Raw genomic sequence first — 22,827 nt, 5'->3', positions numbered from 1 at the left:
TTCAGAAACAACAACAACAACAACAACAACAACAACAACAACAACAGCAGCAGCGGCGGGCGCGGGGAGTGTGCGTCCTCACTCCGGCTTGGTTGGTAGGGGGTGTTGGGAGGGCACCAGGCCTTTCCAACGAGCCGCCATCGAACATGTGCTCGACGGGGTTACCAACCAGGGGCTCCCTGTCAGCTCCTCGTCAAGGGCGGAGCCCGGTAACCCCCGCACCCAATAGAAGCGGCGGACCGGTTCCATCTGGGGCGGAGCCAACCAGCCGAGGGCGTGTGACTCCCCGCTGAGCATGCGCAGGAAGAGGGAGGTGACGTCAGATGCGCGCTGAGCTTGGAGCAAGAAGGACGCCACCTCCGAGCGCTGTGAGGCCTCCCTGCATCTCTTGGACCGTGCTTTATCCTGTCCCTGAGCCAAGGTGCACCTTGTGCTATCGACTGCCTGTCCCTTCCTGCCATCAATCCCTGTGTAAGTCAGCCTTGTCCCGTTTGTCTGTGGTCTGTCTGGGATAAAATAAGATTGTATTTAAGTGCCTATCTCTTCTGTGTCTTTACCTCACTACCTTGTAATCTACCCCTTTTCTCCCCCACTGTAATTATATCCTTCTCCGGAGGTCTTGAGAACTGTACCCCTTGCGTCGTTTCATCTATCCGTCGTTGTGTCCTTTCCATCATTGATTTAGCATAGCGCGATTTGGTCAACGTCCAGGGTGGAATCGGGTGAGTTGGGGAAGAATCGGGGGAACTGTTAGGTCGCGGTGGACCATCCGCTCGGCCCATAATAACATCTAAACCGCGATCCGTAACAATATATATATATATATATATATATATAGTGATCCCTCGTTTATCGCGGGGGTTACGTTCCAGAACCCCCCGCGATAGACGAAAATCCGCGAAGTAGCGACCATATTTTTATTTTATTATTTATATATATTTTAAAGCTTTATGACCCTCCCCACACTCTTATTAACCTTTCCCATACTCTTATTAACCTTTCCCATACTCTTATAAACACTTCCTATACTCTTAAACACTTTTTACACTCTTAAACATATGTAATTTTAACAACATATAAAATTCTAATGGGTACTCACCATTGAAGATACTGTAGCGACCCATGGGTTCCCCAAGCAAGACCAGCATTAGAATCTCCTTGCTCCAGCCGGTGACGTCACCGGCGGGGATCCCGGCACCAGAGTGGCTGTTCACGTGACCGCCAAAGCGTGTCGCGCGCGTGCGGGTATAATCAGCTACACCTGTTGATCACGTGACCACCGAAGCGTGGCGTGGCTTTCGGTTTCTGGTTGTGCTTTATAATGCAGCCCGATAAACGGGCTTTACAGTGTTCCCGAGTTGGTTTTGAGAATAAATATCTTCTCGGACGAGTTTGTGTCTTGCCCGTCATTTCGTCCGTATCAAGCAAGAGCCCCGGCTCTTCAATACTACAACTTGCGTGATGAAGATGATGATGAATTAGCTGTGCAGTACTGATGACGATGAAGGTGATGACGATGATGAATGTACTGCACAGCCAGAAAGAGCATTAGTTACCCATTACGTGGGTAATTAGCGCAAGTGGAAGCTGCCGCATCTACATTTTCCATACGCACGACTCTTTGTCTCTTTGTCTACCCTTCTACTGTACACTATGTACAGTATTTTATTTCTTGTAATATGTTTTAATTACTGTATTTTTCTTATTTTTTTACGTTTTTTAATTTTTTAGGCGAGAAAATGCTTATTTTACCACAAAAATATTTAAAATAATAGTATATAAAAATACATTTATACCGCAAAATCCCGCGATATAACGAAAAATCCGCGATATAATTTTACATATACTAGCGAGAAAAACCCGCGATGTACCGAAGCCGCGAAAAGTGAACCGCGATATAGCGAGGGATGACTGTATATATATATTGTTACGGAACCCAACGTCGGCCTCTGTTCCCCTTAGAGGGGGGATTAATCCCCTCTTCTATAACTGACCGACGTGGTCCCCGACACTGCCCAGCTACCCCCGGAAAGGCAGGTGCACAGCCGTGTTCGTACCGCGGACAGATGTTAATTGCTGAGCGTTTTTTAGCAACCGCGGCACGAACTATTAACAATTACTAGACCCGATTCCTGAACGTTGGCCAAATCGTGCCACAGGTATTCAATGTGGAAACTTCAAAGACGAACGGATGTGAAGAAGGAAAGGCAAAAGGTAGGAAATACGAATATGATTTATTTGTATCTATTATGTACACAATTAAAGAAACCAAGGGAGAAGGAAGAATAAGAAAATAAAGACAGAAAGAGGGACGGACCACAAGGACACAGTGCAACGCTAGCTTACCTATTAACAGTCTTACTTAAACCCCAGGACAACACAGAAGATGGACGAACAATCAGACTTACACGGGGGATGATGGCAGGAACGAATGGCGGGAAGGATCCGGGTGGTTGGGATGATCGCGGCTCGAGTTGGGCAGCCGCCGGCTCTCCTCAACCGTCTCTCGTACGGCGACGTTGCTTCGAGGCTGCAACTGCCGTCACCGCTCAAAGCTGCCGTGGTCAAAAACTGCGGTGGTTTCAAAGCTCCCGTTGGTTCAAGCTGCTGTGGTGTGCCGCATCTGACGTGGGGGCGTTGCGTGACGTGTTTTCTCTCCCTCTCAAATGGCTTGCTGTCTCTGCATCTGACGTGGGGGCGTTGCGTGACGGGTTCTCTCTCTCAAATGGCTTGCTGTCTCTCTCTCAAATGCTTCCGCGCGCGCTTTTATTGCCCCTGGGGCGATCAAGCCGCCGGCCTCCACGACACCCCCATCGGTGAGCTCGCCTCGGCCTTGATTGGTCGCGAGGGCACCGATCCCGCCCCTAGAGGAGGCATTTGCAAGGCCACGCCTTGTTCCTGGTGCTGGGCTGACTCCTCCCACCTTCTGCTCCGAGATGACCTCGTGCGCAATGGAGTCTTGCAGTGAAAAACCACAACCCCAAAGCAGCAGCGGAATGCAGAAAACCACCCAATGCAGTTGGCATGACAAAAGGGGAATGTGAAGGGAATCTACCTTGTTTGAATTCGGTGCAATGGAGTGTCAATTAATGGAAGACACAGCCTTAATCTAAAACACATAAGGAGATAACTATTGAACAAGGAGGAAATCTATGATTTGCGACGTGATTGTATCTATCTATAATTCCAGTAATCTCTGTGTGTCTGTGTGTCTGTGTGTTTGTGTGTTTGTCTGTGACCGCTGTTTCTCGACAACCACGGGTCCGATATATACACAAAGAATTAAGTTAAGCACCCCCCCCCCCGTTTTTTTACAACCTCGCACATTACAAGTTTGTTGTCGTCAAAACAGTGTAATATACCCATGATATTGCTATATTTTCTGGAGAAGTGATATTATGGTCACATAAAAACATAACAATCATGCCGTTTTCAATATTTTATTCTGAATAATTTAAGGTGAAAATTTTTGGGAATTTTAGGCATATTTTCACCTCAATTTAAGTATGGAGCTATAGGTCCATCACGGACAGTGTGGATGACGTTTATGTTTTCTAACGTACAGTCATTGTTCTGAGAAGACCTCTAGCGATCTTTGCGTCAATAACGTGTGTAGGACCCACGTGATCGGATCACTGACTCAACCCTACGTCTCATAGACCCTGTAAGCCGTCGTATGCGTTGCTGTGGCAGGTTGTTCCATTCCCGATGTAATGCACGTTCCAATTCATCCAGATTGGCTATTGGAGGGACCATCTTCGCAATTTGTCGTCCCAACATGTCCCAAACGTGCTCGAGGGGGTTCAGGTTCAGGACAGGATTAGGGGGTGCTTAACTTAATTCTTTGTGTAGGGGTGCTTAACTTAATTCTTTGTGTATATATAAAATCGTCACACTGAAATCCCTTTGGTCATTATTGCAAAGTTTCTAGATTGAAGCGGTGTATGGTTGTTTCATTGTTGACTCGAAACAGAATAAACCAGTGTCAATGCAATCTTCACTTCCCATGGTGACAGCAGCTTCGAGACTTACAGAACGTCAAATTTTTTTAAATACTTACATTATTTGCTAATCACCCAAGTCATACTATCCTCTTCAACTAAAGTATCAAACAAGCCTGGCTACACTGGTTAGACTTTCGATCTTTTTTTTTTGTTTTTTTTTTTCCCCCTTATTTGGTTATCTTGGATGCTTGGACAATTCTCATTTCTGTATGTGTATGTTTCATTGTATTTTGCGTCGTTGCCATGAAGCAATGAGCAGCATCCATGCGTAGACTTCTGTGTGCAGGTGGATAGCCTCCATGACCTCAAGGAATTTCGTCCGCGTGCAGTGCTGGAGCGTCAGAAAGCCAGCCAGTTCAAGACCTGATTTATTTTATTTTACTAAGTTACACTCATCATAGGGTTTATTTTGCTTGTTCTCTAAATGAATTGGAGCATGATGGTGTAAGAGGTGAGGGTGAGCAGTATTCGACGATGCTGAATATTGACCGACTTGGTTTGTCAACCTGTAAATCACTGAAATTATCTTTACCTTGCTAATAATGTCGGTGTTGCCCTATATTTGTGAAACTGCCATAATAAAGATTCTGTACTCCTAATTGCTCGGCTGGCACTTGTTAAACGTGACACACCAAACATGCTTTTAATACGACAAAACCCTTAAATCCGTAAAGAAATTGTCATCAATGTTTCCCCCATACACCATTCATTCAGGAACGGGTGACTTCCTTCCAAGACAACATCCCTTATTGTAAAGGCCTTGCAGAATTCCTTTAGTCATCTGATCAGTTGATTTCACCAGCAAATCATTCAGGTTTGCATATGTTGTGAAAAACACCTTGAATGCAGCAATCACTCTCAGGTCCTCATATCACCTGCATGATAACCTTTCATACCATCCTAAAACATCCATTTTTACTTCAATGGTGATGGCCTTCCTCTGCCTTTTGCTTGCACAACCAACCTTGCCACTCCATGGACGCTTTCCAGTCATGATTGCAAGAGTTACACTTATTACAGCACCACAATTCACACGCAAAATGAGAACCCAAGTACGACATACACGTTCCTGAAACCAAGGGGAAGGGAAGGAAATCTAGTCGGAATCGGTGTTATCACAAACAGGTTTTCATTTTCATTGCAAAAATTTAATCAGTGTTACTCACACACTTTAATCGCAGCATCACAAAAAAAAAAAAGGGATAAATGACAGGTGCCCACTACTCCAAAAATGTGCAAACAGAACACATAAAATGTGAGCTGACCGTACTGGAATGTACATTTAGTGTGGCGACGTCACGCCAGGAATTGGTAGTACTCGTGGGACTTAGTGTGCCTCACCACGTCGTTTCAGAGGGGTAGGCATCTTTTGGTGTCTGTCTTTTGGTTCTTCAGGGTATTTAAGGGTCTTTGGGGTTAGTTTGGCAGCAGATAGGTTCCCATGCACTCCCCCTAAAACTAAATTCCAAAAGGATTTTTAGCACCGAGGACATCACTTAAAGAATGTTGCCAGCAGGGAAGAAGAAGAAGTCCCACGGGGTCCTAATTAGCATATTTCCAAGATGGCTGCCATCCACACCCATTAAAACACTAAGTGTCATATGCCAGTAACTAATAAGCTGATTTTGATGATCTTGGTGTTGATATTATGGTTTTCTAAGTTGCTAAATCGATTTGAGGTTTTCAAAACGATTGGAGATCAAGGTCACATGATTCAGGCAAAGGTCAAGGTCATTTTGTTAAGAAATCGCTTCATTTTCAGACATACATTATTTTTGACCCAGCTCATGGATATGGTGATAGCTTACTTATTGCTTTCAAAACTTTTATTCGTATACTTCGTTTTCTAGATCTATTGGTGAAGGTGCATGCTGCTTCAACAGTGAATGCTTGATTCCAGTGATATGCAGAGACTATATATGTATAGTGAACCAATACCAGCTTAGCAATAGTGATGGGAGACAAGTCAAGCTCAATTAACCATGGTGAAAAAGAAGAAAAGTGAACAATGTTCAGATAAGTCTGAACCCTCTGAAACAGAAGTGTCTCATCTCCACATGCGTGTTTGCACACCCCCAAGGAATCTGATAATCCCTTCACCCATTTCATTTCTGTCAAATGTGTGCCGTCAAAGAAGTTGTCATATTTACTCGAGATCCGTGATAGAAGAGTGGCTGAGAAAATTGATTCTCCCCATCGTATGAAAGCTGTATGTGATCTGCTGCCAAAAGCTCGATTTGGAGAGAACTGGTTACCACAGGCGCTAAGACTTCACAACGCACCTGGATCGATTGAATAATCCATCTGCTGATTCTTCAACCGTGCAATCAACATCACAGAGGCACCACTCTCGCAAACAGAAATCTGCAGATGCTGATCCTGACAAATTTTCACCAGATGAATGCATTTTCTGTGAGAATAATGAAATCAAAGTGAATGGCAAGACTCAGAGGCCAACTCGCAGCTTTACAGCCTGGAAGGAGGAGTCAGGATGGAAGAAAATCAAACCTATGGCAGAAGCTCTTGGAAACAGCCGTCTACCGTAAAGTGAAGGGCATGGATCTCTTTGCAGCTGAGGCTCGCTACCATAACTTTTGTTACCACCGCTTCTGTGACTACCACAATCATAAACAGAAGCTGGAGAAGGACGACTGACACAGAGCAAGATTAACAGTTGGAAGTCCATTTAGACTTGCACAATACATATCTGTACTAAGTTTGAATTAGATCCCTTTAGCAATTCCCAACATATAGACCTATTACAGACTGACCTTTTGAACCCAAAATCTAATCAGTAAATCTTCACATTATACATACTTGTATCATGTTTGAATAAGATCACTTCAGCCATTCTTGAGTTGTAGATCTATTACAGAATTTGACCTTAAAATCTAAGAAGTTGATCTTAAAATTATACATGCCTGTACCAAGTTTTAATATCACTGGCCATTCTCAAGTTTGACCTATTAGACTTTGACCTCTTGAACCCAAAATCTAATCAGTTCATCTTTACATCATTATACATACGTCTACCACGTTTGGTCAGAATACCATCACAAGTTATCACGGTAACAGTATTTTTACCTAACATGACCTGACCTCATGACCCCAAAATCTAATCAGGTCATCTACTTCATTATACATCCTGTGCCAAGTTTAACTAAAATCCCTTTCTCCATTCTAAAGTTATCACGGTAACGAAAACCTATCAGACGGACAACCTGAAAACAATGCCTCCGGTTAATCAGTTCATGTTTACATCATTATACATACCTGCAGCAAATTTAAATTTAAATTGCTTCAGCTGTTCACAAGTTTACATTTTTTACCTGACATGACCTCTGGACCCCCAAAATCGAATCAGTTAATCTTTGCATTATACATATCTGTACCAAGTTTGAATGATCCCTTTCACCATTCCCAAGTTATAGACCTATTAGACTTTGACCTATGACCCCAAAATCGAATTAGTTGATCTTTACATCATTCTACATAAGTAACAATTTGTCAGAATGCCATCACTGGTTCACAAGTTGTCAGGGTAACTATTTTTACCGAACATGACCTGACCTTTGACCTCATGACCCCAAAAATCTAAGTTCATCTTTACCTCATGCATACCTGTGCCAAGTTTGACCAAGATCCCTTTAGCCGTTCAAGTTATCGTGGTAACAAACATCACGGACGGACAACCTGAAAGCATAATGCCTGTCGACTGTCAGTGGACGGATTAAAGAAAAGAAAAAAAAAAAGTACAGATACCTTAAAAGTACACTGCCCCCATGCCAAATAAATAATCGTGTGGCCTTTGGCAACACCGCCGTGCAGCTCAGACTATTGGGATGGAGAAGTGTACAATAATTGATCAACTGCATAATTAAAATCAATGATTGTAAAATATTTTCTTAATCAATTGGCTAATAGCATACCTAAACCACCAGTGCTTCATCCGAAGCCAACTTTTTGACAATTAAATAAGTCATTAATTGAAAATAAATAAATTAATTGATCAATAAATCCAAAATATCCTTTTTAGCCACATCACTTGGTCACTGTGTCCAAATATCAGCTTCCTTGCTCAAAAGGTGCCTGAAATATTGCCCAGATGAAATAAAATCAATTAATGATTAATAATTAAAATAAATAATAATTATTTAAAAATAATTAATTGGCTAATAGAATGTATAAACCACCATTTCATCTGAATCAGTAACTTTAAAAAAACGTAAGTAATCAATCTAATTAAATAATTAATCGATTCATTGATCAATAAATCAAAAATAGCCTTTACAGCCAAATCACTTGGACACCATGTCCAAATATCAGCTTCCTAGCTCAAAGGATGGCTGAAATATCACCGACAAAAATAAGAAGTTTGACTTAAAACTGAGTACTCCCTTTCAGCAAGCGTCATTGCCGGACCCCCTTCGGTGCCCAGCAATGACGTCATGCAGCACCTGGAGATGGAATAGGAAAGGTGCGGTGTACAATAAATCGGGCCCTGAAGGGGTCGCCGGTTTCAAAACCCAAAATAGTTATTTGCTTTCTTCTCAAACTACACGCAATTTCGATGAAACTTGACCACAACCTTCCTCACCCATCATGCACCAATGTTTGTTCAAGGAATTAGAAAAATTGGGGTCTATAGAGGTATACAGGGTGTGGGCATTGCCCCCCAAAATAGATATTTATTTTTGTTTAAAGTCTTGAGATTATGTGTGTGATTCTTCATGCTGCCCAGTCTTCCAGCAACCATTGAAATTGGTTAAAAATGCCTAGTCAGTGTAGTATAGTTTATTCTACCAGGTGAGTGCCCAGGGGTATTGCACCTATTTTTAAATGTGCAGACCCTGCTGCAACGGGAGATTCTTTCAGGAGCTGCATTCTATTCCCCAACCATCCCACCTCCTACCCTTAAGGCTGGAGCAGAAACCAGCTTTGGTTTATGAAACTTAAATACTGCTTACAACCTATGCTTTGAGCCAAGCTCCCAATTGAGACATCTAGCTCTGACAGGTCTAGCACAAAAGACACCTCCACAGTGGCAACAGAAATATTGCATGCAAACAGAATTCTCAATTAAGCTTTTCATGGTAAAGCCGCAGGTTTTCAAGAGTTATAAATATTGTGGTTGCATGGTGCAGTGCACTTCTGCAATGAAAGGTCACATTACTTTATTCATTCCATTCTTAGAATGGGTATCCCAGCTAGCAAGTAAATAAAATACTATAGCTATGTAGGTACAAAGGTAGGTTAATTAAATCAAAGGAAGGTTGGGGGTATCCAAGTTAGTGTTCCAGAACCAATTTCACCCTTGGTATGGACTCAAGACCTTCCCGATTGTAATAGTATGCCCAAGTCAGTTGTCCATTTCAGCTCAATGACTACAATGACCAATCAGAGAACAGTTAAAACTTTATTTGACAGCACCACAAAAAATATATAAATAAGCAAAGCCTTTCCTGCTGTTCACAATTATAAAGGCTGGTATCAAAGGTTTCAAAACACAAAAGCTGCTTTAATGCAGGTGCACTTAAAGTACCAGCAAGACATCAACACTTTCACTTTGCTTAAAGCAATGTGTATTTCATACAGAGGGAACCACCAAGTAATGCTTCCTTACAATGAAGTAAATCATACTAATACAAAATGTGGCTGCAGTGACCATCAAGATGATCAAAAACCATGCAGAAAGTTCATTCTCCAGTGGGACTGCAAAAAATAAATTACAAGAGCACATGTAAAAAATAAATAAATAAAAACTGTTCAAGGTTCAACTCCTTATGAGCATCAGGTGTAGGTAATGGCCACGTACATTGGACTGCAATCAGATTACGAGTTAAAATCTAGCAGAAGCAGCTTTAAGAAATTTGGAATATGAACTTTAGAAGAGTTGATCTTCAAATCATATCACTCATCTGAAAACCTAGCTTGCTCACCAGTCAGCTCTGGCATCTGTTTGCCCACTGATTTATGCAAGTAAGCTCTGGTTGTGTGCTTATTGCTCTGAGAACAAGTCAAGATCAGTATAAAAAGCCATATATAAAGTACTGCCCATTTCCCTTTAAAAATAAAGTCAGGTGATGCTCATTTTCCTCAGACTAAAATTACCTTGATACGCTTTGGGATAAGAACGCAATATTTGACCGTTGGCAGTCCTCTCAGCATCCAGGATGACTACAGGCCCCAAAACAACTTCCTCTTCAACATCTAAAGGAGAATCATTAATTTTGCAGAAACAAATTGCAAGATAACACAGTATGTCCAACTATATTCAAGTACATCTGGATGCAGACAAAGACCGATGACAGTTGTCTCTCCAGTCCATTTAGTAATGGAGTGATGACAAATCAGTGTCACATACCTAGAGCATAAACATCTCGTTTTCTTCTTGCACAGACAGATTCGCAGCAACTACAAACCATGTGATTGCCATCAGCAGACTCCCACCTGCAATACACCAGCAAATATCAAACCACTCACCTGCCGTCAAGGAAAAGCAAGTTTGTTGGTATTGGGGGCAGGTGGAAACAGTAGCATGTATTACTTCGAAGGAAGTGCAGTGTTATAGGAGCAGGCTTTGGCCACATTGTTGGGAGACGTGGACGACTCTGCCACCTTCACTCGACAGGTTATGTAGACCTGCACAATGCAAGAATTGTTAGCCAATACAATTGAGCAAAAACAGGAATGATTGCAAAGTTTTGAAATACATTGCAGATAAATACCAATACAGCACCTCATCCGAAGATCCCTGGCTGAACCGGAAAGAATCCAGATTGAACTGCAGAATATTTTTATTCGTTCGTACGATGAAGCGAGAGGTAAGACGTCCATCAAATCCTACTTTGCCATCCACAAGGCAGCTGGAAAATATGCATTTTGCTACATGTCAATATATACAAGCATGGCCAATTTTATGTTGAACACTTGTACTTAACATTTAAAAAATTTATTCATGTGGTTGTGGTGGAGGGAGATTCACAGTATCAAATTATGCAAGGAAATCCCACAAACAGTTATGCACGAGAAAATGGAAAGTAGAGTATAAAAGCTAGACGAGCTCATCTTGCAATATTACAAGAAGTGTCAAAAGACATTCGAGGTCTTCTGCAGGAAAAAAAACAAAAAAAAAATACTCACCCATGATTCTCAATAATCGAATAGGTGGCTGTAGACCCAGGCACTGCTGATCTTGCCACACATTCGTCAATGTACAACTGCATGTTCACATGTTTGTTGGTATGTACCCTGGCTTCAATATGCATTACTTGGCCCAGCTGATAGAAGTTGGATGGCCTCTCCTCCAGCCAGCCATCTACAAGTGGGATGGTTTAGCATCATTTTAAGATTGCTGCTACTTAGATTAAAACACCAACTTTAACATCTGCCATTGGCCCAGGTAATTTTAGCCGACTATTTTTTTTAGAGCATCCAAGACAGAAATCCAATATGGCCAACACCAATCATAATACATCAATCTTCACTTGCATGAGCCATAGAAAGGAAACAGTCACCAACAAGATTTTTTTTTTTTTTTTAAGTCACAATTTGATTTTGTCCATTATATCAAGTACAATAATTAGAAATAGTTAACACAACATGCTATTAAATTGTGCTTGGTAGTTCTATTTCTGCTTTGATATGCATATTCAGTTCAGTTGCTGATACAGCAGCTTATTTAAGGGATCAAGATAAATTAAACTGTCTTCTCCCAATTACAATGAATATTTTCTTGGTATCTTACAATAATTCACCAAATGTCCATCCGTTCGAAGGTACCGCAAAAACGGCTGAACCGATCGCAACGATATTTTGGGTGGGTAATCCTGGGACCCCCTGGAGTAGAATAGACTATGTTGTTTTTCCAATTTTTCCAATTTTCCAGTTTTTCCAAACACGATGGAATAATATTTACCGATATTAACAGCGATGTGGCTTTTGTTGAAATTCTACGTACCAGGAGAGAGTAGATAGACTCCTGACAAACTCTTCCTATATAAACGTGCAGCTCCGAAGTAACACGGCAGCGTGTGCAAAGCGACTGAGAAACGGGTGTAGCAGCCACTTCCGTGTTAGATTCGGCGCGCACTTCACACAAATGTGCGACTAAGACGTGTCGCGGCCACTTCCGTTTTGCAGAATTCAATCTTTTTCAAAATGGGCGCCATGTACTGTTTAGATATTGATGATTTGCATGCGATATGATTTAACGGATGTTTATACGAATCGTTTAAAATAAAAAAAGCCTTCAATTTCTGATATTTTGCCTTTTCATTTGGGCCTCCCAATTGAAGCCCCGCCCAAAGGGCGGGTACCGTTGCTAGTAAAATAAACCATGAGAACTTTTATACTGTCAAATGGTGTTGTTGTTTTTTTACCTCCACCACCAAAGGTGGATGGAGGTTAAGTTTTCAACCCTGTCTGTGAAGGGGATATCTCAAGTTGTGGACGGATTCAGACGAAATTTCGTGTAGGTAGCATATATGATGAGGATGAAATGATTAGATTTTGGTGAAGATCCTGATTCGGCTAGGTGAATTTTTAAAGTGATTCTTCCCCGTTGGGAGATGGGGCCAAAAATTGCATAGCAGGATATCTCAAAAGTTGGACAGATTTGGACAAAACTTGGTAGAGAGGGTGGGTGTGACAAGAGCGGATCGATTTTGGTAAAGATCTAAATATGGATTCAGATACAAGAATTATTTAAGTTTTTAAGTGATTCTTCACCATTGAGAGATCAGGCAAAACCACAACATTTTAAAACGTTGTGGATGAGTTGACTAAACTTGGGGGATGAATTTATTTGGTGACAAGAACAAGCAGATTAGATTTTGGTTCAGGTCAGAATCCAGGTCCGTAAGAGTGGGATACAAAACGTAAGCCGTTTAGCCTGGTGGAAGCATGCTCTGTACAGAGTGATATTCTAGTTTTATTATGTATTCATAAACCAAGTGCAAATCTCCATGCATTTGATAGGCATAATGATGTTTTATACAGGGTGGGCCAATTAAAAATAATAATAATAAGATGTTACCCATACCTCATGACCTACGATGTCATAATTATTAATTCTACAGGTAGAGTTGCACCTATGGTGAAAATTTCCTGTCAATCGGACCAACGGTTGCAGAGAAAATCATTTATTCTGTGCGGACAAAGACAGACAAACGGTCTCAAATGCAATACCCTCCTCTGGCAAGGCTAATTTAAAAAATGTCAAAATAGAGCAACAACCCCAGTGAAATTAAAAATTGGAAATATTTGTACAATATTCAAGATTCAATACTTAGTGCTCAAAAAGACCTCCCCTTTGTTGTATACATTTAATATACAGCAGCAGGTTAAGGATGACCTTCTGAAGAGGGTCTTGAGTAACTTCCGAGATAATCTGAACAATCGTTTGAATCAGTAATTGTGGTTGGTTTCAACTGAAACCTCCCTTTGACTAATGCTTCATGTTATTGCAGCTTTTCCATTCCCCAAAATCTGCAATTTATCTTTTCATAATATGGCAAACAGAAAATGTCAGATACTGAAGTTTTCATTTTCCATTGCTTCAGAAAAGTGACAAAATTCATACATCAGCAAATGTTTGGAAAAACTCTGATCATTTTCAAATTGCTAGAAAAGCTAGATTTTGTAAGGAAAAAGCCCAGTCTTCCTTCCTTATTTGCCGCACCGATGCGAGACCAATTTCGGTTTCAGTCGAGAGTCTTGTTGATTTGCATAGACCTCCATGCATTGCCATACAGCTTCAATAATCTCAGACAAACAATAACACGCTGTCCTGAACAGCCATTATTCACATTTTGAATAAGGTTGCACGACATAATGTTAAATTGCCTCAGTTTTTGAAACACCTGTTGAAAAAGTAGTTATATGCAATATGGAAATTTGAAATAGATTCAACCGTATTACAAAGAAAGCCTTGGAATGATCAAACTATAAAAGTGCTGTTATTTGCAAGGGATATTGATATTTTTACAAAACCAAAAACGCTGTCGTTCATAAAGATTTTTTTATTTTATTTATTTTAGACAAAAGCAGGATAAATTAGGAATTACATCTGTCCTAATATGCTCATCTTTGCTGCCATTGACAACATTGATAGAATGGAATATTTGCAGTATTTACCAGCAAGACATCTGAAATGCCAGAGTCCAGGAACAAGTTTTGACAAGACGGATACCCACATATTTAGAACAAAGAACAGTCGGACAGATGCACTTTCAGCAAAATTATCTTGAAAGTGATGAAAAGATAATTTTGCCACACGTAGACCATACTGACAACAAACCTTACCATTTGCAATTAAATTATAAGCGAGCAAAAACAAGCATCACAGATGGGTTTGCAGAAAGGCCCAGTGCACACCATGCACTGAACACTTGGTGCTTATTTTGTAATAAATGCAGACGGTCATCTTCAGGTTTCAACATTTGAGGCCGATCTAATTGCAATGGACAAAGTATCATCCAAATTTTTATATTCAATCGAGGCTCGTGGAAGAGGTAGTACACTGAAGGGTCAGGCCAACAGGATGCAAAATAAACAGTAGAGCCACATGCAAAAGGAACAATGGAGATGGGAAACACCAATGCATAGGGTGGACAAGATGAATACAGAAGGAAACTAGAAATTTGGCATGATTAATAATGGCAGAAACAATCATGGTTTTGGATTGCAGATCTAAAATGGTGATGAACAGCCATCGAAGACCTGGAGGGAAGAACAAGATTGAAGAGGGTGTGGAAGATTGTTCCACTGGTGGGAGAGAAGGGAGAAAAAAAAAAAAAAGGAGCAAACAAGTTAGTCGTCAAGTGATCCTGTATTTAGAGAGTTTCACCATTAGAGGGTTGATGGTGGACCAGTGCCTGTCCTGCAGAAACTTGTAGGGAAGGAGGACAAAGCAGGGAAAGAGCAGAGGGTGGGTGGTAGAAGACAAAGACCAAACTGTCTGCAGTGGTGAAGTGAATCGGACCCATAGAATCAGCTTCATCGTGGGAGATCCTGAATAATCTTGAAGGTCTTGGTTTCCAAGGCATAAAGCTGAGCAAGTAGTGAGGCAGGGGAGCCAGCCCAGAGAGGAGAGCAGTACTCCAAGCTGCAGTTGAAGGCCTTGTTGGTGGACATGAGTTCAGGTGTGCAAAGGAATGACTTTGTATGACAGAGGATGCCCAGTTGGCAGCTGGCTTTGGAGGTAAACTTTGAAATGTGGTTTGCCCAATAAAGATCATGAATGACAGTGAGACCCAGGAGTTTGAATGACTGGACCTCAAGGATTTGAAAGCATATGGGGGTGGGGGTGTTGGAGGAGGGATGGAGTTGTAAGACAGTTGGAGATTTGTCAGCACCGACAGTTCCAGCTTGATTTTGTCAAGGTCTGAAGAGATGGAAGAGGCTGCAGCCTTCCTGTCTCAAGGATGGGTGATGATGGCACAGCAGAGGATTGAGCCATCAGCAAATATAGAGGGTTTTCCAGAGTCAGAGATAATTGATCAAGATCAGGAATCTGACTTTACCCAGAACACTGCCTTGGGGCACTCCCGTCTCAACAGGGAGAGTGGATGAAAGAATTCCTTTGAGCCACACGTTAGCTATGAGAGTAGAGCTATTAGAGTAGAGCTATGAGAGTAGAGCTAGTCAGCAAGCAATATGTAGAATTGGCCTTGGATGCCAATGGCGTAGAGTGTGGAGTGCAAGGCAGAATGGCAGACTATCAAAAGCACAAGATATGTCCAGAGAGATTGCCTTGACAGAGGGCCTCTAACCATTGTTCGGTGAGCCAAGGAAACATTCCACTAGTAAATATTGAGGACACAGCTACACAAGGTTGACAGTGGTAAAAGCAAAGGGGCAGGAGCAAACGCCAACACAATTTGAGACTTCAGAGGCATGAAGGTTGCCACAAAGAGGAAACAGTTTACAGAGAATATCAGTGCTTTTGCTTATTGTCCTTCCCACTCCTTTTAATAAATCTTGTTTTTTCCTCACTAGCATGTTGGCCTTGTACTGTTCAGTTTTAGAAACTGTAAATAATGGTGCTAAAGCCCTTGGTTTGTCCAGAGTTATCACCCCTCATCCTTTTAAATGCACTGCTGAGCTTGAGTGATCGAACGTGTGCTCCTCGGAGGAATGAGAACAGAACTGAAAACGATGCCAACAACACCGAGCAGCGATGCACGAAGAGAAATTAGACGCCATACGATGTGGGATTCTCTCGAGCGAGGGCTATTAAGAATGGTCAAGTAAAAATTGACACCATAACTCAAGGCAAGACCAGTTACACACATGGTCTTTGACGTTGTAGCCCAAACACTGAACAAAGTTCTCATCCCTGAAATAAAGCTTTCCACAAGTGACACCAACTTGTCATTCATTTCACAGGATAATCTAGCTTCCAATACGCTTTGATACTCCAACATTCAACAAGACTCCAAGCCAGTAATTGGATACCGTTGACATTTACCCATGGCAAACTGTAGGTGGCATTCACCATGGAAGTTCCATGGGTTTCTGCTTGTGTTGTACTATTTTGCTACTTCACAAAGCTCTATTTATACACAGACATTTGACCCCATGCACATCTATTGCCTTACGAACAATTTTTCCCTTCTCCACAAATACTCCCCATACTCAAAGCCCTATCTCCCGCCCAAGCATCCACACAAATGACACTCGAATTGCCCATAAATGGTACCAATTTATTGACTACAACGATTCAATAAAAGCATTTTCAATCCCCACAAATCCCCTATGACAGCTACTCAGTAGATATCAGAAATCCAGTTGGAGAATGTGCAAGGAGATGGGTTTGGAATTAAAAAACAAAAACAAAAGTCCTAAAGTGTCCAGAATGAAATGTTGAAAGGTTAAACATTTAAATTTTGCAAACTTGGATAAACAGCGAAACTAGGGAAAAACTACAACAGCACTCAGTAGAGCACATACCTCTGCCAGGTTTCTATCTCGCCAATAGGCCGGATCTGGATTCGGACCTGAACCAAAATACAATTGGCTTGTTCTCGTCACCTCACCAACTCATCCACAAAGTTGTCTCAACTCGTCCACAACTTTAAAATACGTTATACATCGCTTTTCGCCCGATTTCTCAATGGTGAAGAATCGTTAAAAAAAAAAAAATTAAATTGTCATGTCCAAATCCATAATCAGATCTTCACCAAAATGTAATAAATTATTCCTCAGCACATACGCACCCTCCGCAATTTCGTCCGAATATATCCACAACTTTGATATATCTGTTTACAGTCAGGGGTGAAAACAACCTCCATCGACCTTCGATGGAAGAGATTAAAAAAAAAATCCCCCCCCCACCCCCCCCCCAAAAAACCCCCAAGAATGCATCGATAGACGTCAAACCAAAATGGTTTGATCTCGATTAGCGATCGAGATTGCGAGAGGATCGTCATGAGAAAACAAAATAGATGCTTCAAGTTGCGATCTACAAAATGACTTTCAAAAGGCAAACGCTTCCCCCCCCCCCCCCCCCCCCCCAAAACTGAATCGGTTCATCTTTATCTCCCAGTCCATACTTGTCAAATTTGGTTGACAAGTTATTGTGGTAACAGATTTTCAAAGATCACATGACCATAGACCTTTTGACCCCAAAGTCTAACCAGTTCATCTTTCCATCACAGTACATACGTGTACCACGTTTGGTCAAAATGCCTTCAACGGTTCACAAGTTATCGCGGTAATGAAAGCCTGCTATGCATGCACTCGGCTGCGGAGCCATAACAGAGGTTATGGTCAAAGCTCCTCACCTCGACTTCCTCTACAAAAATATAAAGCCCAGCCAAAACGAGAAAATAGCTTAAGGTGAGCACGTCCACTGTGGACAGAATAAAAACCTGCAGGTTTGCACTTTTTCAGCCAAACTTTTTTTTTCTTTTTTTCTTTTTTAGAATTGATCCGAACAGATTTCAAATACTTTATGCAATTTTAAGTGGCAAGAAGTTGCCAAATAATTTTGCTCCATCTGCAACTCGATCCTTCACAATATTGACCGCTGGTTTACACACAAAGTGAGCGTTGCTGAAGTTCGGATCGAACAGGGAAAGTTCAGACTCACCCATCATCAGGTGCAGACTGAAAGCAAATTTGCTCCGCTCAACCTTGGTGCTGTAGAACGGAACCCAAGTTGGCTTGATGTCATAACTAGAAGCATTTCCTTTTCTGAAGGGGGAAAAAAAAAAGAAACGAGACAGAGCCAATGCAATTCCTGAAAACAAATACCAGAACAATTCATATCCAACAAAAACTTTTCCAATGCTTGAAGATCACACCTCGGATATTTGCACAAAACTTGGAGTTTTGCAGAATGACTCCGCACGATCCCCAAGTGAATGATCGGTTCAAAGTTAAGGTGGTTGGTATAGAGCATATCTTCCGATGTAAGCTAGAAGACACGTTGAAATTCGTTATGAAGGTGAGTTTGACAACAAACGAGACCATTTAGCAATGTTGGACCTCAAGAGTATACAGATGATTACAGTATATCTGGAAACATGGACGATCTATATTATAGTAGATCTGCATAGACTACAATTCGTCTCGACTCGTTTTAATACCGAAAGGCTGCTGCCACAACTTTCAAGAGGATAGTGGAAAACAAGCGACCCAGAGGCGTCACTGCTTGTGACCTGACACTTATCTGGACCGAGGGTTACATCAGTTTCTCTCAACCAGAAACCAGTGCCAAAGAATTCTTTATTCAAGGTCAGGGTCATAGTCCCATCTCCGCATTGGATCTTGATTGAATTAGTCTGGGAATCTAGAGGGGAGGGGAAAAAAATAAAATAATAATAATTAAATAAATACAAATAAATAAAAAGCAACAAAAATAATTAAATAAATAAAAACAATTCAATAAATAAATAAAAAATATTTAAATAAATAAAGGACGGACCAAATACAGTTTATTATATTATCGATTGGATAGACGAATGAATACCTGTGCCGAAAACAGATTGAAGAAGAAGCAAAGCCGTGAGAACGAACCACATATTTGCCAATGGTCTCTTCCGATAATCACAAAATCACGAAGAACAGAAACCGTAAACCAAACCCGCCGCCGCTACCACCACCTCGCCCCTAGACCCAACAACACGTGAAACTAAACCCAGCGCAACCACAATAAAAGACCTTCCCTCTACCACTGCACTACCACATATAATCCTTGATTGATCACGTGCAGGTCGTCAGGTGTCCAATCAGTCAAACCTATCGGCAGCAGGTGTGCACGTCATTGATCGTCGATTCATTCACTCAGATCTGCGATTCATTCTCTCTGATGTTTTATTCATTCTTTCAGGTCACGACTCATTCTTTCAGGTCTCGATTCCTTCACCTCATCGATTCTCATCGCGTTGTTTCTTGTTTGATGAGCTCTAACGAGTGCGGTGCAGACGTCACTTTTCAATACACGTCACTCGTGATGTGTTTTACAATCGAGCTGTCTTGGCTGGGTTCGAATCCCGACCCAGCTATAAACCGCCACACTCATGTGTTTTGCAGGCAGGTGGTACACATGCACCAATGTGTGTGTCGGTCTAACGAAGTACGTTAAGCCGGAGGATCTGTCTGCTAGCACTTGTTGGTGGAGGTTAAAGATCCACACGGGGTCTTTCGCGAAGACTAGGTGAGTTATCGCCGCAGAGATCCACAAATTACAAATTTCTACCCAAATCATCTTCAGTAGAACGCCGGGACTGGTCATTCGGTTCGTGAAAGACTAAGGGCGCAAAAACGTTCACTCGTCGACCCCACAAAGATGTGGGGATAATTGGGGCATTATAGTAGTAATAGTAGTAATAGTAGTTGTTGTGGTAGGCTAGTGGTAATAGTAATAGTAGTAGTGATAGTAATAGTAGTTGTCATAGTTGTGGTAGGCTAGTGGTATTAGTATTAGTAGTGATAGTGATAGTAGAGTAGTAGTAGTAATGGCGGTTGTGGTAATAGTGGTAATACTCCAAAATACCTCCACTCGTCACTATATATCCTCCTACCTACCTCCACTCTTCTCTTCATTATAGATACCCAGACATACCTCCATCCTCCACTCTATATACTCAGACATACGTCCATCCTCCACTCTGTATACTCCGACATACCTCCATCCTCCACTCTATATACTCCGACATACCTCCATCCTCCACTCTGTATACTCCGACATACCTCCATCCTCCACTCTGTATACTCCGACATACCTCCATCCTCCACTCTATATACTCAGACACACCTCCATCCTCCACTCTGTATACTCCGACATACCTCCATCCTGCACTCTATATACTCAGACATACCTCCATCCTCCACGCTATATACTCAGGCATACCTCCATCCTCCACTCTATATACTCAGACATACCTCCATCCTCCACTCTGTATACTCTGGCATACCTCCACCCTTCAATCTAGACACTCCTACATACCTCCACTCATCACTATAGATAATTCTGCATACCTCCACTTTTCACTCGAGATACACTCCTACATACCTTTGCCCTTCAATCTAGATACTCCTACATACCTCCACTCTTCACTATAGATAATTTTGCATACCTCCACTCTTTACGATATATACTCGTACTTATCTCCTCCATTCACTCTAGATATGCCTCCCTACTTCCACTCTTCACTATAGATACTCTGACATACCTCCACCCTTCACTGTATACTCCAAAATACCTCCACTCTCACGATATATACTCGAAGAATCCTCCACCTTTCACTCTACATACTCCTACATACCTCCACCCTTCAAAATAGATACTCATACCTACCTCCACTCTCACTATAGATACCCTAACAAACCTCCATCTGTCACTCTATATACTCATACCTACCTCCACTCTTCACTCTATATACTCCTACATACCTTCACCCTTCACTCTAGATACTCCTACATACCTTCACCCTTCACTCTAGATACTCCTACATACCTCCATTTTTCACTCTTATATCATCCTACCTACCAGGCGGAGGCAATCCTATGGTAAAATTTCGTGTCAATCAGACCAACGGTTGCCGTGAATTTTTTTTTTTTAAATGCAGACACATTTGCCATACGTACTCCACATGTACATACGCAACCAAATGCCTAATCCTGCTTTGCGCTTCGCGAGTGCAGGGTAAATTTGCAATGAACCCCTCGGGTCTAGCTGATGAGTATTGATCCGTCCAATTCTGAGTCATCAGAAAAAGAGTGTCAAGCATGGGGTGAAACTGATATCAACAATTTTAGGAATTCCCCAAAAATAGCTTTTTTGTTGTTGCAATTATCAAATGTTTAAAGTGTACATTTTGACAATAATAAAATCTAACAATCATTTTATTGAACATCATTCTAACAATCTAAAATCTGCGTATCGTTCCGGTAAGTTGATAAAGATAAAGTGCAAAAATCTTTGTCATACTTTCAGCATTTTGTTTTTGTCTTGTACAATTTTTTTTTGTCCACAATTTTTTTTTGTCTGTCACGGAAATATTTTATCAAAACATTTCCTTTGAAAAAAAATGTTGTTTTTTTTTGGCCAGTAGATGGTCAAGGTCTGGTCATGGGGTAACCTGTTAATATTGTTGCCGTTTTAGGAAACTGAATTAGAAAATTCAGTTTTGAATTTTTAGCTCTTATTCTGTAGCTTAAATTTAGGAAAAAAAGAAGAAAAAAAAGGAAAAAAAAGCTCTTATTGTTCTTATTGTTAGATTTTATTGTCCTTATTATTAGCTCTTATTGTTAGTTCTTATTTTGATGACCTATGACATACTGAGCAAATTCAGGTTCAGACGTTGACCAAGAGCAGCAGTCTTTTCTAATCTAAAGTCAAATAAAGGAATGAGTGAGCTTCTGTTTATTAGTCCGCCCTACCCGGAGGGAAGTATGGGTTTTCTCTCCGTCTGCCCATCCGACCTGTGGTTTTCTGCACTTTTTTCCATATACTTTAACATATTGAACTGAAACTAGTTACAAAAATGATAAGTTACGGAAGAAGTTCGAGTTTTGGGGCATTTCATCAATTTTTTTAAATTTGTTAGGAAAAAATATATATCATTGGCACCAGTAGCGGAACATGTATTGCACAGCAATTTTCGCTCTTATTATTTCTTGCTCCGTTCGTAATATGTACATTTGATAATCATTGTTCTTCTTGTTTCTTTATGAAAAGCAATACTCCCCCTTAGAGTACTGGGTCTTGGTCATCATTCCTCAAGGCAAGTGCCTTACAAGCTGCTGCTGACGATCTACACAATCCTGAACAAGACTGTTGGGAGTGAGCGAGTGCTCGGAGCGGGCGGCATCCTGCGTTAAGCGCTCCGCAGGCGCTGCACACTCCTCAGGTTACGAACTATTCGGGGACATGGAGGACTATTTAAAACCGAGACCCCACAAATCCGTTCACCATGCAACAAGCTCAGCAGGATGGTTCTGGCATGGAGGATGAATTTGTTGAAGGTTTCATTAATCAAGCATGTCATTGCACAACAAGTTGATACAGAAAGGGTCTTTGACATCTCAACGGTCTGTCAACCTTTTTCTTTGTCCGAATCGTTTCTCGCACTGAGCATTTTTCTGACACCCACACGTTGTCTTTTTACTTTAACTCATTACATCAACTCTTTTTACCTACCTCCACTCTTCACTCTATATACCCCTACATACCTCCACTCGTCACTATAGATACTTCTACCTACCTCCACTTCGTCTTCTTTAATGGACACAATTATCCAACCTTGTGGGGTCGGCCAGGGGAAGCTTTGGCCTGAGTCTTCACGAACGGGCTGGCCAGGCCTGACAGTCG

The 22,827-nt window shown here is 41.4% G+C and overlaps 2 protein-coding genes across 7 annotated transcripts in view; one reads left to right on the top strand and one right to left on the bottom strand.

Annotated features, from left to right (window-relative positions):
• Positions 1–4,603, top strand: part of SMIM12 (small integral membrane protein 12) — a 28,526-nt gene extending 23,923 nt beyond the window's left edge. For all 6 annotated transcript variants that reach the window (XM_068109860.2, XM_078774717.1, XM_078774718.1 and 3 more), the window contains one exon: positions 4,291–4,603. In XM_068109860.2, the coding sequence (XP_067965961.1) occupies positions 4,291–4,371 (81 nt within the window). In that variant the 3' untranslated portion in view covers positions 4,372–4,603. The remainder of the gene's footprint in view (positions 1–4,290) is intronic.
• Positions 4,604–9,406: 4,803 nt separating this feature from the next.
• On the bottom strand, positions 9,407–19,082 carry LOC137423934 (zona pellucida sperm-binding protein 3-like). Its single transcript, XM_068111461.2, has 10 exons — positions 18,982–19,082; positions 18,599–18,801; positions 18,314–18,426; positions 18,100–18,203; positions 11,148–11,322; positions 10,744–10,870; positions 10,552–10,646; positions 10,369–10,454; positions 10,116–10,214; positions 9,407–9,716 (listed from the first exon to the last, which is right to left on the bottom strand). The coding sequence occupies exons 1-10, from the start codon at positions 19,031–19,033 to the stop codon at positions 9,592–9,594; spliced, it is 1,179 nt and encodes a 392-aa protein (XP_067967562.2). The 5' UTR covers positions 19,034–19,082; the 3' UTR covers positions 9,407–9,591.
• Between the last annotated feature and the right edge of the window lie 3,745 nt (positions 19,083–22,827).

This window comes from Myxine glutinosa, chromosome 3, assembly GCF_964187855.1.
Source record: "Myxine glutinosa chromosome 3, kmMyxGlut1.1, whole genome shotgun sequence".
Classification (NCBI taxonomy): Eukaryota; Metazoa; Chordata; class Myxini; order Myxiniformes; family Myxinidae; genus Myxine; species Myxine glutinosa.
This window is presented reverse-complemented; position numbering and strand designations above follow the sequence as displayed.